The sequence below is a fragment of the Physella acuta genome, unplaced genomic scaffold, assembly GCF_028476545.2.
Source record: "Physella acuta isolate Inbredline_101_S28 unplaced genomic scaffold, ASM2847654v3 ptg000416l, whole genome shotgun sequence".
In the NCBI taxonomy this organism is placed as follows: domain Eukaryota; kingdom Metazoa; phylum Mollusca; class Gastropoda; family Physidae; genus Physella; species Physella acuta.
In genome coordinates, this window is record NW_026731935.1 from 1 (window position 1) to 22,744 (window position 22,744).

Genomic DNA, 22,744 nt, shown 5'->3' on the forward strand with positions numbered 1-22,744 from the left:
ACACTGAAAATAAAGGTATGTTAATGTCTCAAAGTAAATTTTTTTGTAATTTTATTTGGTTAAAAGATTCTATCTTCATTATTCTTTTTAAAATTGATGCTTCAAGGTAAGCTTGGGGCCAATGCCATTCTTGGAGTGTCAATGGCAGTTTGCAGAGCAGCAGCAGCTGAAAAGGTAAGAGATGTGATTTTCTGATTGATTTAGTCCAAATTTTTTTTTAATCTGTAGGTGACTCTAAAATATTCATACTTATACTGCACTATTACTAAAATTCTGTAAATACTAGGTGTAAAATTCTGTAGATACAGCCCCCACTACACTTTTTATAATTTGTCTGTCAGTTGATTTTTGTTTAAATAATTTCTACTATACCATTTTAATGAATTAATTTTTCAACCTTTTGTTAAATGTTTCAATGTTTTATTACAGGGTGTTCCCCTATACCGTCACATTGCAGATTTAGCAGGTACTAAACAATTATTCCTTCCATGTCCAGCCTTCAATGTTATCAATGGAGGAAGTCATGCTGGAAATAAATTAGCCATGCAGGAATTTATGCTCCTTCCAACGGGTAGGATTTTAAATAAATTATGCTTACATTTTTCTTTATTGAGATTATAACTAAGAATTGTTTAGGTTATAAATGATAGAAATTCTTAATTATTATTCTTTTGTATAAACATACATTAAATCGCTTTTGCTATTTAAAATATATCTTTAGGTGCTAGTTCATTTTCTGATGCCATGAGGATTGGATCTGAAGTTTACCATAATTTAAAGGCTGTTATTAAAAAGAAATATGGTCAAGATGGTAAGTTGTTACATTTTATTTAATCATCTAAGAATTAAAACTTTTTTTTTTACTTAAAATTAAAATGTTGTGTGTGCTATTTCCAGCCTGCAATGTTGGAGATGAGGGTGGTTTTGCTCCCAATATCCAAGATAATGCTGAAGGTAAGCTGTCAAGTACCATTAAGGATTTTGTATAGGTATTCTTTACTAGAAAAAAACTTCATAATGCATTTTTTTTCTAATACTTGTGTATATTATAAAAGGTCTGGAGCTCATAAAAGAGGCCATAGAGAAAGCAGGATATACTGGCAAGGTTGAGATTGGCATGGATGTGGCTGCCTCAGAATTCCACAAGCAAGGAAAATATGACTTGGATTTCAAAAACAAAGACTCTGATCCATCAAAATGGGTACAAGTTCAACTGCTTTTATTTGATTAGTAATTTTCTATTTATCCAATAGCTTGTTTACTTAACCATCTTTATCTTCTCTTCACAACAGCTGACTTCTGACCAACTCACTGAAGTATACAAAGGTTTTGTGTCAAAGTACCCTGTCATAAGTATTGAAGACCCTTTTGATCAAGATGATTGGGAAGCTTGGTCTAAATATACAGCAGAAGCTGGAATTCAGATTGTTGGGTAACTCCTTTAAAAATTTATTTTTAAAAATGTACCATGATGCAGTATTTTTGCATTGGGAACTTACATTTTTTTAAAGCAAAAATACCTCCTGGTTAGGTAGATTTTGCTGCCAATGTGCCTGCTTCTATTATTAACTGGGGAATTTAAAATATTGATACAGAAATTAAAATAACGTTTTCATTTTTAAAATGGTGGTATGATTTATTTATTATTATTCTAATCATAGGATAGCTCACTATTGTGCTAAAGACATTCTGGCCTCTACATAAAATTTTAATGGCTCTTTTAAAAACTTTTTCTTAAGTAGTGTTATAAAATATTAATTTAAGCAACTCTATTTATGCATACCAGAATAAAAGTTCACAAAGTTTAAATAGGTCTTATCACTTAACTTCTCTGTCTTTCAACCACCAGTGATGACTTGTTGGTAACCAACCCAAAACGTGTACAGAAGGGAATTGAAGTCAAAGGCTGTAATGCTCTCCTCCTTAAAGTGAACCAGATTGGCACGGTGACAGAATCTATTGATGCGTAAGTGAAGAAAAAATAATTTTTCCAGAGATAAATTTTAATATTATCTTTATCATACAAAAATGTAATTGTTTTTTCTTTTACATATAGCTGCAAGATGGCACAGACAGCAGGATGGGGTGTCATGGTGTCCCACAGAAGTGGAGAGACTGAAGATACATTTATTGCAGATCTTGTTGTTGGCCTAGCTACTGGACAGGTGATTACTTTATCTCTTTTCTTTTGATTCACTAATAACGTTGCCAGTGTTTGGTTTACCAGACTGCTGTACTGTCAGTTCTTTGTTCTCACCATCATTTTCACCCTTTAGCATGTCAGCATTTTGCAATTGATTTTAAGATACAAAATTGAAAATGGCTTGCTCTTCAAAATTAAGTCACCTCCAAAAATGTTTTTAGCAATAGGCCACATCCAAGAAGATTTTGTAAGAACTGCTATTAATAGTTTACTAATTTAATTGTTCAATGTTTGCCATAGATCAAGACAGGAGCACCTTGCAGGTCAGAGCGTCTTGCAAAATATAATCAACTCTTGAGAATAGAAGAGGAACTTGGCTCTGCAGCTAAATTTGCTGGAAAAAACTTCAAGAATCCCAAGTAAACATTTAGCAGAAGTTAACAAGCTTGATGAGAGATTTGCTGCTCTCATGTTTTCTATTTTGTGATTTCTAATTATTTCTATCTTGACCCCAGAATCATTCACTCCCTATTATCCATACTTGATTGTGGTCCATCGCTAGAACATCAATTGATTATATTTTAAGGATATTTTCTTGCTAACTTTAAACATCCCCAGCTCAAAATTTGTACATTTTTATAGCAAAACTTGATAAACCCTTGCTTTAGATTTGTGTCAATATTTAGAAATTATGTTTTAAATTAAAATGTTGATTCTTTGTCAAAGGTAGGTAGTAATAGCCGTAGAGCTACAAATATATGTTGTCTCTAATCTGTGTTGAGATAGATGTAATGTACATCATTGATGGTTACATGTGTGTATTTATTTAAACTTCTATCAGAGAGATTTTTTATTTTTTTGATTTACCATTAATTTAAACAACAACTCTGTACTTTATTTAAAACACATTTTCTGTTTTTCCGTTAACAAGCCATATTTCTGTAGATCTGAGTTTCTAATAAAATAGATAGTTTGTGCATTAAGGGAGCATTTTAAATTTGTATTACTTTAAAATCTGTGCACTTGTATTGAGTATGTAAGATCCTCATATCTTCACATAACTAAATATAAATGGAACTTTTAGTACATAACATTAAAAGTATCAAGATATAATTTCTTTGTTATTGACTTTCATTTGTAGCTACCTAATAAAAATACATATTTATTTATATTTAATGAAATATGAGCTGTTAGAACTGCAAAATACATGTGGTGTGATCAAATCCCGTCTTTAAGAAAGGATTACATCCATGAGTCAGCCAGTATATTAAAATGCACCCATTCTGTTAATTTTTAGTGTCCAATTTGAAATCTAAGCTACTTACAATTCTTAAAACAAATGAAACCAATGAGAATATTTGCATTAAAGAAAATGTTTCCCTTTTAGACCTAACAAAGTAGAGTGGTTTCTTGATCATGTCATATAAAGGGGATGGTGTAGTCAGCACTATGCCCAGCCGCCTTTACTTTCCCTAATGTAAGTCAAGCATCCATAAGAACTGGGTGGACTTTGGGATATCTGGTATCCAAACTTTTGGCTCTACCACCTCATACATTTCTTCATGGATACTTCACACTATGCCAATTAACTGTGAATCTCATGTAAAAATAAAAGAAATATTTAACATTTAAAGAAATATGCATACATGTTATTTCCATATGTATAAAAATAATTAATGAATTCAAATAAAAATAACATTCCTAGCTTTGCATTATATCTGCCCACAATTTTATATTCTTCAAAAAATATAAGCTTCTACGGGTGAAAAGCATGTACAGAATTAATGGGAAAGTTAGGATGTAAGCAACTACAAGCCTCATTAAATATATCTCAAATATTCACTAGGGTTTCTATTTTTAAAATTAGTCTTACAAGGGTTTAATAATGTAGTTAATTTATTAGTCATTGCAAGTGAATTTCTTAGCTCATTGTATGATTAGAGCTTAAAGTCAACATAAGGAATATAAAAGAAATAACAATGTATTTCACTTAGTTTCAGATCTAAAACTAACAAATGCAACTTGTTCATCTGCTGCTAAGTACTTAAAGTTTTGGACTTTCAAGCCCTACAGTGTCAATAATTAAAAATGTCTAGTTCCTTAATTGAAATTTATGTGAAACAAAATAAAAATAAATATCACTTTCTAAATGTTTTTAGTTTATGAATACACAATTTAGAAGTTCAATTTAAAAAGCAACTTTTTGTTATACTTATTTTATTTTAAATATTTTTTTTCTAAAAATACAATTACATAATATATAGCCTTAGTTTAATACTTTATTTTAAAAACTACTTTTCAATTAAAAAATAATTTAAAATGTCAGTATGTATAATAAACTTTTGAAGACAAACATTTCAATGTCTATACAATGAAAGTAAAGCGTAAATATTAGCTGCAATTAGCACACTGATGTTCCAAACTTTGTTGTACTAACAAAATGTTTAGAACAAAATAAATAAAAAAATTTACAACTCAGATTGAAGTTGAAGTAACAATATTGACAAAAAGTGTTTAAAATATGAGTTAATATAAGTTTGATCAGTGCTTGCAGTGATGGCTAACGTTTTCATAAATTACATATGTATAGCACATTGTACTCTGCAACAGGAAAAATGATTTTTAAATACTTAAAAACAAGCTAACCAATAAAATAGAATTCCATTATTACAATCTTTATATTAGAGATTTTTTTTTTAAATTTTCTCACATGGTGAATAGGTCCAAAGTAAAAAAGTTTTATTTCATATTAGTAGTACGTTGAAAAGATAGTTACTATTATCAGTTTGTTAACCAAAAGTATGCTGCATGATTGTTTAGGTGGACAACAACAGATCCTGTTAGGGCAAAAAAAATGCAATATGTGGTGAATGTTGTTGTTTGCAGATGGCTTCAATGATGGTGTGTTGTCACTTCTGGTGGGTTTAGGTACCATTTTTAAGTAATGGTGTTGTTTGGAACACTTAATAAATAACTTATTGTTTGTTAGATCTAAAAATAAATTTCAGTTATTATTTACTAGTTTCGAGAAAATTAAACTGGAAACAATAAAAATTTTGAGTGTTAAATAACATGTCTCTTGACCACCATTACACTCCTTACAAGACAATAATGATAAATTGCCGCCCCACGTTTTTATGTTATATAACATGTGCATGATCCCTAACATCTAAGACAAGACAAGATAGCTAACAACTAAACTGACATTAACGTTTGTTAGATTTCCCATTCTTTTTATTTCCAAAAACTCGTATGTACAGTGTTTCTTCCAGACTCTTTCACGGGGGGGGGGGGGGGGGGGGAACACGACGACGGACTAAAATCTCCGGGAGGGGCGAACACTGTTAAGCGCATATATTTTCTATATAAATTTCATTCGGGGGGGGGGGGGCGGTAGACTCTGGAGGCCCCCCCCCCCCCCTAAAGAGATGCCTCGGAAGAAACACTGCTTATGTAATATGTATGACATGCTCCACAATACAATTTGTCAGTGTGTCAATAAAAGGACTGCCTCTCTGTTTTCTGCAGGCTTTATAACCTGAATACATTTTAAAATATTTTAATTTACTAAATTTAAAATTGTGTTTATAATGAACGCGAGTCATCCATAAATGATTTCACACTTCAGGCTGATCTTCAGACTTTTGTGATGAAAGATACATGAATGTGTATTTGTTACAGGTAAAGTGCAAAACCCAGCTTTCTGTAACCCTTTACCTTACCTTTACTGTCACTGGGTGACACCATTTAGGGGGGGGGGGGGTGACACCAAGGAAAAAAATAGCTAAATATATAGAGAAAAATGATAATTCCACTTAATTGATTAATTCGAGTGTTTAATAGTGTTTTAAGAGGTGCAAATAGAAAGTTTGAAGGGGGGTGCAAATCGAAAGTTAGGGGGGGGGGGGGTGCAAATCGCAAATGTGTCCCCGGGAAGGGTCGCTACGCCTCTGGGGGGGGGGGGGGCTGGCACCATTAAGTGCCGCACCGGGTGACACCGGACCTCGCTACGTCACTGGTTGTGGTGCATTGTAAAAATTGTATTTCTGTGTTCATTTGTATACATTTAATAATAAATCTCTCTGCAATATTGACTTTTTCACAATGTGCCTAAAAGTGTGCTTGGCTTGTCATTGTATTGCCTTATCAAATGAATTTCAGAGAAAAACCGAAAGAAGAAGAGTGGACAAAACACATGTCTGCTGTTTCAGGTGTTCGATCTAAGTTCATCCCAGCGATATCCACTCTAGGGCAATAAACACTTGCATCAGCCCAAGTGCCGTAAGTGCTGATTTCATTGATCTCTGAAAGTTTATCCTCATTTTCTTTGTAATTTTTAAATTTTATTTTTTCAGTATTATCTTAGACCAACTAATACATAACAGTAATAATGTAAGAATTACACCCCTATTAATTAAAAAAAAATTACAAACTTGCTATTAATTAATTTTTGTTAACAAACTTGCTTCCTATGTCTGTCGTCAGTCTGTCTATCTGTCATCATAGATCAAAACAGGCGAGCTAAATTTCGGGCACTTCTGACTGACAGATTCATTTCAAAGTTAGCACGTGGGTCAAGACCCGAAGACAATCAGAGTTTCTTCCCGGCATCTCTTCGGGGAGGGGGGGGGGGGGGCTCAATGGGCGTACACTGTTAAAAGTCTATTACTTTCTATATAAATTCCATTTCATTCGAGGGGGGGGGGGGAAGGGCGGTAGACTTACTTCGGGGGGATGCCTGGAAGAAACTTTGGACGCCCCACCCCCTTCTCTACCGCCCTCCCCCGAACGAAATTTATATAGAAAATAAATATATACTTTTAACAGTGTCCGCCCCCACTCCCCCCGAAGAAAGTCTACCGCCTCCCCGAAAATTTCAAGTGCCCCCCCCCCCCCCCCCCCCCCGGAGAAAAATAAGCCTGGAAGAAACACTGCTCGTCACACATTATCTCAAAATTTCAAACACCATTTTCCCTTCTAAGATCGAAAATTCTAAGGAATATTAAAAATGTTAGATCTAGGCCTAGTGAATAGTGTTTTTCAATGTTAATAACAGTTAATAATATGTTTTCGATAACCTATAGATTTAGTTAGATGATGTAAATTAAGTTAGGCTTAGCTGATCTCAGCATAAGTTTAGCAGTAAAAAAATCAATTTACGTAAAAGATCAGCGAAATGTTCAGACTAGATCTAACTTCCTCTGCAAAATGTCTGAAATATACAACTTCGCCAAAGAAGATTCACGTGGAAAAACAACGTTTTGCTATCTAGAATAAATCTGAAAATTTAACTAGATTCTAGATTAGATTATCTAGATTTAGTCTAAATATGAACAGCCGATGTTACATAAATATAGATTCCTTAGATTCTAGTAAGGATTCTAACAGAAATGCAATTAATTTAAATTAGAAATATGATTTAAAATGTAAACAATTCAATACGTGAATCTGAATCGATGAAAGATGTCGATGACACTCGATGATGATGGGCCAAGCAAAGTCCAAGTCACAAGTGGGTGTTGGGAAATTGCGAGACGCAAAAAGCGAATTGTCGAGGCTGTAAACTGCGAGAATCACGGGTAAATAGCCAGACACAATGTACGAAAACAAATTTTGGGACAATATTTTTATTTTTTATTATTTTGAAACATCTTTGAAGTCTGCATCAAATATATTTTATAAATATAATTAATATATAACTGTAAATCCCCTCGGTTGCGTAAAATTTTTCGCAGATAGCTTCGTATCCTACCACCATCCTGCGTAAGTATCGGGTGGTGGTAAAATGCGAGGCAAAACTATCATGTGACTGATGGTTTTCGCGCCCTTCTAGCAGTTTAACTGCCTCGCCATTTCGTGTCTCGCAATTTCCCAACACCCAGGCCAAGGCCAAAAGGATGCAGATTTTGTATAATGCTGATCTACTGATCTATGTTCTATGTACTAGCTAGATCTAGACCTAGTAGTATTATAAGTAGTAATCGATGTAGATCTAGATCTATGTATCATGTATGAATGAGTGAAAAAAAATGAATGAGTTGATCAAGTATTATAATCTAGATTTTTTTATCTACCTGAGTGAGTTAGAGTATGATCATTTTATGTCATGATCACAATATGTTATTATTTAATAAAATTAAGAGGGCCAAATAATATAATATCAATATTAATAGGGCCTAATTAATGATGTTTGTGTTTTGGCCTACTGTTTAGTAAATTACTAAATACTGGCCCCTATTTAAAAAAATGTATCATTCATCATCATGTAAAATCATGTTTCTTGTCTTATCATACACTGATGTCTTATCACTCTTATGACTCTTAAGTATATCATCTTATGTTCTTATCTTTATATCTGATTTTATGACATACAAAGTGACTTGTCAGAAGAAGCTTTTTCCTCCTAGCTTAAGCTTTCTGGCAGACAATGCAAAAATTAAATGACCTTAAAAAGGCTAAAAATTGGCTGAAATGACCATTAAGAGCTGTGCAATAGGCTGGAATTATTCTTTTTACTCTGTCAAAAAGTAATGTATGCCTAAGTTGTAAATAGTAAAACTTTGCAAAGGGATAGGTTTGATTATAAAATTATATTTATAAAGTTACTTTAGAATGTAGTGAGACAGAGCTGAGAGCTACTAAGCAATAGAGTATAGTGATGTATATACTATATACTGTTGGCCCTATAGATTCTATAAATGTTGTGTTAATGACAGTTTTACTGCTAATCCAAACCATGACCCTAACAGTGGCCTAACAGATATAGTACTGTACTGTCCTGCAGACATTTTATTAGAGCATTTGTGTGTTTTTCTAGTATCACTACTCTAACCCTGACAGTTATTAACCCTAATCATCATAGAGACAGATGATAGCTTTAACAATCCAGTAGAATCTTTTTTTCTTCTTTTTTTTTCAGCTTTGTTCAGTAAATAAATAATAAAAAGATTTAAAAATTATATTTGATTTGGCGTAATTCAACTACAACCATGGTTAAAGAGCAGTTTCGTGAAACTGATATTGCAAAAAAAATTAGTCATGTGACATTTGGGTTTATGAGCCCTGAGCAGATGCAGAGGGCAAGTCATCTGCATGTTGTCAACAAGACTTTATACAGGTAAAAACTTATAACTGTCCAAATAGTGTAAAGTTTTGCTCTGATAAATATCAACGTGCCATCACCTCAGTTTTTTTTTCTTCTTCCTTACTAAGTTATGTATTGCAATATTAATTTAGAACATTATGCAACACATCTTCTAAAATGTTAAAGAAAAAGTATGTAAAATGTAATTTACAATGCTGCAACTACAATCTTCTATGATACTTTTTTGCACAGCCAAGATGCTAAGAATAAACCATGCCCTAATGGTGTGTTGGACCACAGAATGGGTACCAGTGAAAAAGATAACAATTGTGACACATGTGGGAAAGTCTTAGCAGACTGTGTTGGACATTTTGGGTATGGCATACACTTTTATTACAATTTCATTAAATGAGATTGACTCTGAAGTGAAAAAGATGCATAAAAACCAGAGTACTTCTTCTTTAAAAAAGTCAAGCTCCTAATCTAAATTTATATCTTTTACAGATACATAGATTTGGAATTGCCTGTATATCACGTTGGACACTTCCGTACTACTATCACAGTTTTGCAAATGATTTGCAAGTCGTGCAGTGCCATACTATTGTCTCAGGAGCAGAAAGATGCATTTCATCGTGCATTGAAGAAACCTAATCTTAGCTATCTGCAGAAGAAAGCACTTCGTAAACGTATTTATGATGCCTGTCGCAAAGTCAAGACATGCCTTATTTGTGGTGATCATAATGGAATGGTGAGTGTACAGACAACATTGCAGGAGTTTTTTTAATCTAATTCTGGCCAGTAATACTTGGGTTTGTTTACTTCCGAACCAATGGTTTTCAAACATAAGAAATTGATAAGGTGCTACTTTTAGTGAATCTTCTTCATTCATTTTGCGCTCTAAATATTTAAAAATCGTTCATGTTTAAAAAAACAAATCTTTTGTTTGATTTTAGGTAAAAAAAGTTGGTTTGTTTAGGATAGCCCATGATCGATCTCAACAAGGCAGGAAATCAGAAGCCATATTAAAGGAAAGAGTTGAAGCATTTGACTCAGCTGTGAAAGCAAATTCTGAAATATCTACCCTGATGAACAAAAATTATGATGTGCTGAATCCAATTATTGTACATGAGTTGTTTAAAAGAATTGAAGATTGCGATATTCCATTGCTATTGATGAATCCTGAAGTTGGTCGACCTGAAGATTTGATTCTGACACGCATATTTGTACCGCCTATTTGCATTAGACCATCTGTGGTTTCTGATTTGAAGGTGGGACTTATAATATGATTTTTAGATCAATACAAATTCAAATAACATGCTTCAAATTATTAGATGTTGGCGCATAATTTTAGCTAACATGTTATTGATAGTGCAGTATATAATTATCAAATGTGATGTTTTTACAGATTTAGTTTTAAAATGTTTAATTCTGTTTGTTGTAGTCAGGGACCAATGAGGATGATATAACAATGAAGTTAACTGAAATTATGATGGTGAATGAGATAATTCAAAGACTGAGAGCAACCGGAGCCAAAATGCAGATGTATATGGAGGACTGGGATTATGTTCAACTTCATGTAAGCATCAACATTAACTTTGTCATTGAAACAGTGAGATAGATAAATGTGAGGTTCCCTGATTTTTGAAATTTTAATTCTTATTACTTGTCAAATTTTCAGTCTTATTACTTGGCTCATACCTTAATTTTTAAAAGACCAAAACTTCTATAATGGCTCTCCTTCTAAGCTAATGGTTAAAATGGTTGTTTAAAATTTAAGTGAAAGTCTGTAAATATTTAGCAAAGATTGTTTTTGATTATAGTGAATTATTTTGAAGGGTTCTATAATAAACATTGCTACTATGCTTGTTCATAAACATAATTTGTTTTGAAGGTTGCTCTGCTTTACAACTCTGAGACATCAGGCATACCTTTGAGCATGCAACCCAAGAAAAAAACCAGGGGCTTTGTACAAAGGCTCAAGGGAAAACAAGGACGTTTTAGGGGAAATTTGTCTGGGAAACGTGTGGATTTCTCTGGAAGAACTGTCATCTCCCCAGATCCAAATATGCGCATTGATCAAGTAAGTGCTTGATTCACTAGTGGTACTAGTATACTGGCTAAATCAAATTCAATCTCTGCAGTTATTGAGTCAATTTTTAAGGCTTAAGTTGATTAAACACTTAAATTTTAATAATTATCCTGAGTAGGTTGCTGTGCCTATCCATGTTGCTAAAACCATGACGTATCCAGAGAAAGTCTGTCCAGCCAATCTGGCACTGATGCAGCAGCTTGTCAGGAATGGCTGTGATGTACATCCAGGTGCTAATTTTATCAAGGTGGGCCTGCTTTACTAGAGGCACTGGATTAAATTTTAAATCACAATATAGATGTAGGTAATATAAAGTTATTAATATCAAGAAAAATTGTTTTCGCATTTGAAAAAAAAAATCTTTCTGGTTTCCACAGATTCAGTCAACTGGTGAGCGCAAATTTTTGCGCTATGGCAATCGTAATCACATAGCAAATAGCTTGAGATATGGCGATCTGGTAGAGAGGCATATGATTGATGGCGATGTTGTTCTATTCAACAGACAGCCATCTTTACATAAACTCAGTATTCAAGCTTTTTATGCAAAGGTTAGATGAATAAGTATTTTTTTTTAGAATATGATATACATATGGTTAAAGTTTACTGTTTTTTTTATATAAACATTTGATTTAGATTATAGAATATGATGTGGATAGTAATGCTGTTTTACTTTTTTCTCTTATATGAATGTCATTGTTTTTCCAGGTGATGCCCAATAGAACCTTTAGATTTAATGAATGCTGCTGTGGTCCTTTTGGTGCAGATTTTGATGGGGATGAAATGAACCTTCACCTTCCACAAACAGAGGAGGCTAAAGCAGAGGCTATTACTTTGATGGGCTCTAAATCTAATATTATAACACCAAGGAACGGGGAACCTTTGATAGCAGCTATTCAAGATTTCATTACAGGTTTTGTTTACTTGTGTTCATGCTCTAAACATTTATAATATTTTTGAAACCATTATGATGTAAAACTAGTAAAAGCATTGTTATTGATTTTTTAAAATACTTCTGATTACTTTGTCTTAGTACAGTTTATTGCACAGGATAATTCTCAACCAATAAAAAGCTAGTCATGCAACTTGTCACTGTCTCATTACTCCAGAGCGGGGGAATCTCCATATTTTATGTTACAACATTTCAACTTATCATTGTTTTGATACAATCTATCTAGGAGCTTATCTGATGACACAGAAAGATGTTTTCTTTGATCGCAACCGAGCATGTCAGCTGATAGCCTCCATGTTGGTTGGTAAAGATGCCAACATGAAAATAGACCTCCCCCCTCCTGCCATCTGGAAACCGTGTAAGCTTTGGACTGGGAAACAAGTGTTTTCTCTGCTGATGAGACCTAACAAAGAATGCCCAGTTATGGTAAGATGGAAATAAAATATTCAATACTTTTAATCTCAACTCATTTTAAATTAAGTTTAAAATAAAATTTGTGAGTAAGCTTCTCAGGAAGTTAAACAGCTCTTTAGGATTAGATTGAGTAGTGTAGGTTGCTCTAAATGTTTACTCATTCCAAATACCTGAAACACTGTTGTATGACTATGTTTTTATAATTTGACTTAAAAGGTGTTGATCAGCATTTTAAGTGTGATTTGATGATACAAAAATGAAATACGACGTTTTCTTCAGGTGAATCTAAGAACCAAAGGAAAAAACTACACCAAGAATGAGGACTTGTGCTCCAACGACTCATTTGTTGTTATCCACAACAGTGAGATCATGTGTGGCTATTTAGATAAAGCCACCCTTGGGTCTGGCTCAAAAAAGACCATCTTTTATCTGATCTTACGGGACTATGGTGAGGTGGCTGGTGCTGATGCCCTGTCTAGGCTGGCTAGGATTAGCCCAGCATTTCTCTCTCACCATGGGTTTTCTATAGGAATTGGTGACGTCACACCTGGAGAAGGTGAGGGAGACAATTTTTTGTACATTTTGTCTGGCTTGCTTACAACCAATATGCTGTTGTTAAACTAAGCAGTCAAAATATCTTGTACACTTGTGTTATAGTTGAATGCTAAAACCAAAGTACAATAAATGATTTCACCCATGGTCTTTAGTATTAGTTTTGATCTTATTTAATAAAACTTATTTGTAGTTTGTTGGCTTGTATGTTCTGTTTGTCTTAGTTTCAAAACCTTTATAAATCATTGATCATTTAAATAAATGTGAGTTAAATGTTGTGTATAAAAAAATTCTACAATTTGTTTATGACAGGTCTAATAAAAAAGAAACAAGATTTACTGGACAAGGGCTATTCAACATGTGATGGCTACATCAGAGATCTAGAGGAAGGAAGACTACAGCCTCAACCTGGGTGTTCAGAAGATGAAACATTAGAGGCTAAAATTCTTAAAGGTTCAGTGGAAAAATCTTTTATCAAACAAGAATTCTTTTTAACAAAAATTTTTTTTTACCTAACTTAAATTCCACTAATGAAACTTTGCAAAGAAACTTATTAAAACAAAAAGTCTGAAAGAAACTAAAGTTCTATTTAATAACCCCCCATTTGTCTCTCATATAAAGAATAGACCTGTCTGAGGTGAGTGTATGTAGCACATAGATCTGTTATCTTTGAATGACTTAATGACTTGTGTTTTGCTCTACCAGAACTGTCTGTGTTGAGTGTAGGTAGCACACAGATCTGTTATCTTTGAATGACTTAATGACATGACTTGTGTTTTGCTCTACCAGAACTGTCTGGTGTGAGTGTAGATAGCACACAGATCTGTTATCTTTGAATGACTTAATGACTTGTGTTTTGCTCTACCAGAACTGTCTGGTGTGAGTGTAGGTAGCACACAGATCTGTTATCTTTGAATGACTTAATGACATGACTTGTGTTTTGCTCTACCAGAACTGTCTGTGGTGAGTGTAGGTAGCACACAGATGTTATCTTTGAATGACTTAATGACATGACTTGTGTTTTGCTCTACCAGAACTGTCTGGTGTGAGTGTAGATAGCACACAGATCTGTTATCTTTGAATGACTTAATGACTTGTGTTTTGCTCTACCAGAACTGTCTGGTGTGAGTGTAGGTAGCACACAGATCTGTTATCTTTGAATGACTTAATGACATGACTTGTGTTTTGCTCTACCAGAACTGTCTGTGGTGAGTGTAGGTAGCACACAGATGTTATCTTTGAATGACTTAATGACATGACTTGTGTTTTGCTCTACCAGAACTGTCTGGTGTGAGTGTAGATAGCACACAGATCTGTTATCTTTGAATGACTTAATGACTTGTGTTTTGCTCTACCAGAACTGTCTGGTGTGAGTGTAGATAGCACACAGATCTGTTATCTTTGAATGACTTAATGACTTGTGTTTTGCTCTACCAGAACTGTCTGGTGTGAGTGTAGGTAGCACACAGATCTGTTATCTTTGAATGACTTAATGACATGACTTGTGTTTTGCTCTACCAGAACTGTCTGGTGTGAGTGTAGATAGCACACAGATGTTATCTTTGAATGACTTAATGACATGACTTGTGTTTTGCTCTACCAGAACTGTCTGGTGTGAGTGTAGATAGCACACAGATCTGTTATCTTTGAATGACTTAATGACATGACTTGTGTTTTGCTCTACCAGAACTGTCTGGTGTGAGTGTAGATAGCACACAGATCTGTTATCTTTGAATGACTTAATGACTTGTGTTTTGCTCTACCAGAACTGTCTGGTGTGAGTGTAGGTAGCACACAGATCCGTTATCTTTGAATGACTTAATGACATGACTTGTGTTTTGCTCTACCAGAACTGTCTGGTGTGAGTGTAGGTAGCACACAGATCTGTTATCTTTGAATGACTTAATGACTTGTGTTTTGCTCTACCAGAACTGTCTGGTGTGAGTGTAGATAGCACACAGATCTGTTATCTTTGAATGACTTAATGACTTGTGTTTTGCTCTACCAGAACTGTCTGGTGTGAGTGTAGATAGCACACAGATCTGTTATCTTTGAATGACTTAATGACATGACTTGTGTTTTGCTCTAACAGAACTGTCTGGTGTGAGTGTAGATAGCACACAGATCTGTTATCTTTGAATGACTTAATGACTTGTGTTTTGCTCTACCAGAACTGTCTGGTGTGAGTGTAGGTAGCACACAGATCTGTTATCTTTTAATGACTTAATGACATGACTTGTGTTTTGCTCTACCAGAACTGTCTGGTGTGAGTGTAGGTAGCACACAGATCTGTTATCTTTGAATGACTTAATGACTTGTGTTTTGCTCTACCAGAACTGTCTGGTGTGAGTGTAGATAGCACACAGATCTGTTATCTTTGAATGACTTAATGACTTGTGTTTTGCTCTACCAGAACTGTCTGGTGTGAGTGTAGGTAGCACACAGATCTGTTATCTTTGAATGACTTAATGACATGACTTGTGTTTTGCTCTACCAGAACTGTCTGTGGTGAGTGTAGGTAGCACACAGATCTGTTATCTTTGAATGACTTAATGACTTGTGTTTTGCTCTACCAGAACTGTCTGGTGTGAGTGTAGATAGCACACAGATCTGTTATCTTTGAATGACTTAATGACATGACTTGTGTTTTGCTCTACCAGAACTGTCTGGTGTGAGTGTAGGTAGCACACAGATCTGTTATCTTTGAATGACTTAATGACATGACTTGTGTTTTGCTCTACCAGAACTGTCTGGTGTGAGTGTAGGTAGCACACAGATCTGTTATCTTTGAATGACTTAATGACATGACTTGTGTTTTGCTCTACCAGAACTGTCTGGTGTGAGTGTAGATAGCACACAGATGTTATCTTTGAATGACTTAATGACATGACTTGTGTTTTGCTCTACCAGAACTGTCTGGTGTGAGTGTAGATAGCACACAGATCTGTTATCTTTGAATGACTTAATGACATGACTTGTGTTTTGCTCTACCAGAACTGTCTGGTGTGAGTGTAGATAGCACACAGATCTGTTATCTTTGAATGACTTAATGACTTGTGTTTTGCTCTACCAGAACTGTCTGGTGTGAGTGTAGGTAGCACACAGATCCGTTATCTTTGAATGACTTAATGACATGACTTGTGTTTTGCTCTACCAGAACTGTCTGGTGTGAGTGTAGGTAGCACACAGATCTGTTATCTTTGAATGACTTAATGACTTGTGTTTTGCTCTACCAGAACTGTCTGGTGTGAGTGTAGATAGCACACAGATCTGTTATCTTTGAATGACTTAATGACTTGTGTTTTGCTCTACCAGAACTGTCTGGTGTGAGTGTAGATAGCACACAGATCTGTTATCTTTGAATGACTTAATGACATGACTTGTGTTTTGCTCTAACAGAACTGTCTGGTGTGAGTGTAGATAGCACACAGATCTGTTATCTTTGAATGACTTAATGACATGACTTGTGTTTTGCTCTACCAGAACTGTCTGGTGTGAGTGTAGGTAGCACACAGATCTGTTATCTTTGAATGACTTAATGACATGACTTGTGTTTTGCTCTACCAGAACTGTCTGTGGTGAGTGTAGGTAGCACACAGATCTGTTATCTTTGAATGACTTAATGACATGACTTGTGTTTTGCTCTACCAGAACTGTCTGGTGTGAGTGTAGGTAGCACACAGATCTGTTATCTTTGAATGACTTAATGACATGACTTGTGTTTTGCTCTACCAGAACTGTCTGTGGTGAGTGTAGGTAGCACACAGATCTGTTATCTTTGAATGACTTAATGACATGACTTGTGTTTTGCTCTACCAGAACTGTCTGGTGTGAGTGTAGATAGCACACAGATCTGTTATCTTTGAATGACTTAATGACTTGTGTTTTGCTCTACCAGAACTGTCTGTGGTGAGTGTAGGTAGCACACAGATCTGTTATCTTTGAATGACTTAATGACTTGTGTTTTGCTCTACCAGAACTGTCTGGTGTGAGTGTAGATAGCACACAGATCTGTTATCTTTGAATGACTTAATGACATGACTTGTGTTTTGCTCTACCAGAACTGTCTGGTGTGAGTGTAGATAGCACACAGATCTGTTATCTTTGAATGACTTAATGACATGACTTGTGTTTTGCTCTACCAGAACTGTCTGGTGTGAGTGTAGGTAGCACACAGATCTGTTATCTTTGAATGACTTAATGACTTGTGTTTTGCTCTACCAGAACTGTCTGTGGTGAGTGTAGGTAGCACACAGATCTGTTATCTTTGAATGACTTAATGACATGACTTGTGTTTTGCTCTACCAGAACTGTCTGGTGTGAGTGTAGGTAGCACACAGATCTGTTATCTTTGAATGACTTAATGACATGACTTGTGTTTTGCTCTACCAGAACTGTCTGTGGTGAGTGTAGGTAGCACACAGATCTGTTATCTTTGAATGACTTAATGACATGACTTGTGTTTTGCTCTACCAGAACTGTCTGGTGTGAGTGTAGATAGCACACAGATCTGTTATCTTTGAATGACTTAATGACTTGTGTTTTGCTCTACCAGAACTGTCTGTGGTGAGTGTAGGTAGCACACAGATCTGTTATCTTTGAATGACTTAATGACTTGTGTTTTGCTCTACCAGAACTGTCTGGTGTGAGTGTAGATAGCACACAGATCTGTTATCTTTGAATGACTTAATGACATGACTTGTGTTTTGCTCTACCAGAACTGTCTGGTGTGAGTGTAGATAGCACACAGATCTGTTATCTTTGAATGACTTAATGACTTGTGTTTTGCTCTACCAGAACTGTCTGGTGTGAGTGTAGGTAGCACACAGATCTGTTATCTTTGAATGACTTAATGACATGACTTGTGTTTTGCTCTACCAGAACTGTCTGTGGTGAGTGTAGGTAGCACACAGATCTGTTATCTTTGAATGACTTAATGACATGACTTGTGTTTTGCTCTACCAGAACTGTCTGGTGTGAGTGTAGATAGCACACAGATCTGTTATCTTTGAATGACTTAATGACTTGTGTTTTGCTCTACCAGAACTGTCTGGTGTGAGTGTAGGTAGCACACAGATCTGTTATCTTTGAATGACTTAATGACATGACTTGTGTTTTGCTCTACCAGAACTGTCTGGTGTGAGTGTAGATAGCACACAGATCTGTTATCTTTGAATGACTTAATGACTTGTGTTTTGCTCTACCAGAACTGTCTGGTGTGAGTGTAGGTAGCACACAGATCTGTTATCTTTGAATGACTTAATGACTTGTGTTTTGCTCTACCAGAACTGTCTGTGATCAGAGACCATGCGGGAGAAGTTTGTTTGACTGAGCTGCACAAAACAAACAGTCCATTGAACATGGCCATTTGTGGCTCTAAAGGTTCTTTCATCAACATATCTCAGATGATTGCTTGTGTGGGACAGCAGGTCAGTTAAGATGTCAGATGATTGCTTGTGTAGGACTGCAGGTCAGTTTAAATGTTAGATGATTGTGGGACAGCAGGTCAGTTTAAATGTCAGATGATGGTTTGTGTGGGACAGCAGGTCAGTTTAAATGTCAGATGATGGTTTGTGTGGGACAGCAGGTCAGTTTAAATGTCAGATGATGGTTTGTGTGGGACAGCAGGTCAGTTTAAATGTCAGATGATTGTGGGACAGCAGGTCAGTTTAAATGTTAGATGATGGTTTGTGTGGGACAGCAGGTCAGTTTAAATGTTAGATGATTGCTTGTGTGGGACAGCAGGTCAGTTTAAATGTTAGATGATGGTTTGTGTGGGACAGCAGGTCAGTTTAAATGTTAGATGATGGTTTGTGTGGGACAGCAGGTCAGTTTAAATGTTAGATGATGGTTTGTGTGGGACAGCAGGTCAGTTTAAATGTCAGATGATGGTTTGTGTGGGACAGCAGGTCAGTTTAAATGTCAGATGATTGTGGGACAGCAGGTCAGTTTAAATGTCAGATGATGGTTTGTGTGGGACAGCAGGTCAGTTTAAATGTCAGATGATGGCTTGTGTGGGACAGCAGGTCAGTTTAAATGTTAGGTGATGGTTTGTGTGGGACAGCAGGTCAGTTTAAATGTCAGATGATGGCTTGTGTGGGACAGCAGGTCAGTTTAAATGTTAGGTGATGGTTTGTGTGGGACAGCAGGTCAGTTTAAATGTCAGATGATGGCTTGTGTGGGACAGCAGGTCAGTTTAAATGTTAGGTGATGGTTTGTGTGGGACAGCAGGTCAGTTTAAATGTCAGATGATTGCTTGTGTGGGATATTAGGTCAATTAAGCTGTTCCTTGTTGACAAAACATTGATTTTAAAATTTTGTAATGACTTGCATTGTAAACCGCTTTACAAATTTCCAACAATCAATTCCAATCTGCAGGCTATAAGTGGCAAGCGAGTCCCTAATGGATTTGAAGATCGAGCTTTGCCCCACTTCCCACGCTTCTCTAAAGATCCAGCAGCTCGTGGATTTGTTTCTAACAGCTTTTATACAGGTCAGTGACCTCATCCTTTGCTTATAAACACAGGATGGTGTCTTATATTTTATTTGAATTTGTACTGTTTCAGTTTAAAAATTCTTTCTCTTTACAAATTATCAAACAAGGTTTTCTAGGAAGCTAATGAAAAGTTAGATAAAATTTATGAAAAAAAAAAGCTACAAATTCCTGTTACTTATAATGAACAATAATTTTTTATTGAAGATGTACACCATTATCATTTTACATTGCTATCAGTGTAAAGTGGACATTTATATTCCTGTCTATATTCCTACTGATGTTAAATGTAACAATTTCTGATGTCTGACTGTCAGTGCTATCAGTGTTAAACAAAAATCTCTGTTTGTGTTGAAGGCCTGACGCCCACAGAGTTTTTCTTCCACACCATGGCTGGCAGAGAGGGTCTGGTGGACACGGCTGTCAAAACTGCTGAGACTGGCTACATGCAGAGAAGATTGGTCAAGTCTCTAGAAGATCTTTGTTTACAGTATGATTCAACTGTTCGCACCTCTGTTGGGGAGGTGAGTACAACTATGACACAAAGATATTTCTGTTCCTCAGATTCTAGCAGTCAGCTTGATTTACTGCCCTTAATGTGGCTGACATTTGATTCCCTTTTGCTAAGGCAGTTCACTTTATGATGATTAACCACTTCTAAAATAATAATCTAGATTAGATTTACTTTAGGATTATTAACATTAAAAAAATGTTTCTAGATTAGTTCTTTTTCTCAGTAGTAATAAGTTATTTGATCCACGTAGGTTGTCCAGTTTGTGTATGGGGAGGACAGCCTTGACCCTGCAGCTATGGAAGGCAGCGACCAGCCAGTTGAATACAACCGGCTTATGGTTCACATCAAAGCTATTCTTGCCTCTCAGTGCAGGACTGAGCCAACACTGACTGGAGAGCAGGTAGGAGATTTTAAACAAAATTACTTTGTGGTTTTTTTTTTAGCATTTTGTTGAGATATTTTGCTGCTTAGGAATTATTTTTACTACAAGTAAGTCAACTAAAAATGCTATATTTCTGAATTTTAATTTAAAACAAAAAGCAAAGCAAACGTACCCTTTTCAGACCTAAAGATCCATAGGGCATATGTAGAATTCAAATGGCTCTTGACCTAGGCATTAAAGAAGAATGGTGTGGTCAGTACCATGCCCAGCCATCTTTCCCTATAGTGAGTCAGGTACCCATCAGAGCTGGGTGGACTCGGGGATGTCCTTCAGTGACAAATCATGACCTTTGGGCGAGCAGTCAAGTGCTCTACCCCGCAGTCCCATAATTTAACACAGGAAAGATAATGCATACAGGAAAGAAATGCATACTTTTGAATTATAATTTAATACTTTGATCAACAAGAAATGCTGTTTTTATTTCCCTTAAATTTAAAACATGCATTATGTTCTCTTAGGTTTTGACACAAGTGAAAGACATCCTTGAGATGCCCTGCTGGGAGAAAGTCAACACAAGGTTTAAGAAAGACATCACTGATTTCTTTTACAACATGGCCAAAAACATCAACCAGACACGCTCTCAGTATGGTGTTGATAGACACGCTGGCCACAGGTCATCTGTTCTGGCCCAGCTGAACCGTCTGACCTGCTCGCAGGTGTCCAGGTTCATGGAGGTGTGTCTACACAAGTACAACAAGGCTCTGATAGAGCCAGGTGAGGCCGTGGGTGCCATCTGTGCCCAGTCTATTGGGGAGCCCGGCACCCAGATGACCCTGAAAACTTTCCACTTTGCTGGTGTAGCCAGCATGAACATCACCCAGGGAGTTCCCCGCATCAAAGAAATCATCAACGCCAGTAAAACCATCTCAACACCCATCATCACAGCCCAGCTAGAGAACGGCCACGATGAGGAGTTTGCTCGTCTAGTCAAAGGCCGGATTGAGCGCACAAGGTTGGGAGAGATCTCTGAGTACCTGGAGGAAGTCTACATACCTGACGACTGTTTTATACTGGTCAAGCTGGACTTACACAGGATTAGGCTGTTAAAGCTGGAAGTCTCGCCTGAGTCCATTGCCTCTTGTATTGTCAACTCCAAGCTTAAGGTCAAATACCCTGACATTAAAATCCACAGTGAATCTGTTTTCTCCATCTCAGCCAATGCCTCGTCTAAAGTCTCTATGTACTACAGACTTCAGACCTTGAAGAAAGCTCTGCCTGACATCACAGTCAGGGGAATCCCCTCAGTCTCCAGAGCTGTCATCCACAAGGATGACAAGACAGACAGGTACGAACTGTTGATTGAGGGGGACAACCTGAGTGGGGTCATGGCCACCCAGGGGGTGCACGGGGCCAAGTGCAAGTCCAACAACACCCACGAGGTCTGGCAGACCCTGGGCATAGAAGCCGCTCGCACTACCATCATGACTGAAGTGACAGTCACCATGGAGAGTCACGGGATGAGCATTGATGCCAGACACACCATGCTGCTGGCTGACCTGATGACCTACAGGGGTGAGGTGCTGGGTATTACCAGGTACGGGCTGGCTAAAATGAAAGAGTCCGTCCTGATGCTGGCGTCTTTTGAAAAAACAGCTGAACATTTATTCCAGGCAGCTTACTTTGGCCAGAGAGATGCCATCTGTGGGGTCAGTGAGTGCATCATCATGGGCATACCCATGAACCTTGGAACTGGTGTGTTTAAACTTCTCTACAAAGCAGAAAACCCACCAGTTATCTCCCCTCGTCCCCTACTCATTGACTTCAGAGCCCCAGAATTTTCTGTCTGATGTAGTGTAGTAGTTTAGTTTGTTGTCAAGTTGATTGATTAGCTTGTGATGTTTACAGGTTAACTTAATGATGTTTATGTTAGCTCAATTAAATCAATGAATGATTGACACTTTTAGTTTTTTAATAGTCTTAATACAAAATCCTGATAGATTTTTAACCTTTAAAAGGCCATTTAGTTTTGTCCTTTATAAAACCTTGACCATTTAGATCAGTCAGGTTTTTTGTTTAAACTGGACACAACTTTCCTAGGACACGACTTCCCTACTGGTCTACTGT

At 36.3% G+C, this 22,744-nt stretch overlaps 2 protein-coding genes across 3 annotated transcripts; both read left to right on the forward strand.

Annotated features, from left to right (window-relative positions):
* Positions 1-5: 5 nt before the first annotated feature.
* Positions 6-3,256, forward strand: LOC131942640 (enolase; the record flags this gene model as incomplete). The annotated part of the gene is made up of 10 exons (XM_059302537.1): positions 6-15; positions 107-174; positions 430-571; positions 722-811; positions 898-954; positions 1,056-1,201; positions 1,293-1,432; positions 1,850-1,966; positions 2,057-2,165; positions 2,444-3,256. Coding segments are annotated over 10 exons (1,002 nt in total), but the record flags the coding sequence as incomplete, so codon positions are not given.
* A 4,105-nt stretch (positions 3,257-7,361) lies between these two features.
* LOC131942637 (DNA-directed RNA polymerase III subunit RPC1) lies at positions 7,362-22,566 on the forward strand. 2 transcript variants are annotated; one of them, XM_059302532.1, is made up of 18 exons: positions 7,362-7,515; positions 9,063-9,260; positions 9,480-9,602; positions 9,732-9,975; positions 10,181-10,495; positions 10,669-10,803; positions 11,119-11,307; positions 11,435-11,563; positions 11,694-11,864; positions 12,022-12,226; positions 12,492-12,691; positions 12,959-13,235; positions 13,544-13,684; positions 18,518-18,660; positions 19,610-19,724; positions 20,082-20,248; positions 20,489-20,638; positions 21,139-22,566. In XM_059302532.1, exons 2-18 carry the CDS (start codon positions 9,133-9,135, stop codon positions 22,465-22,467), a joined length of 4,161 nt encoding a protein of 1,386 aa, XP_059158515.1. In that variant the 5' UTR covers positions 7,362-7,515; positions 9,063-9,132; the 3' UTR covers positions 22,468-22,566. The 2 variants fall into 2 exon arrangements, with proteins under 2 accessions (XP_059158515.1, XP_059158516.1); XM_059302533.1 differs by lacking the exon at positions 7,362-7,515 and adding an exon at positions 7,651-7,722.
* Positions 22,567-22,744: the final 178 nt, after the last annotated feature.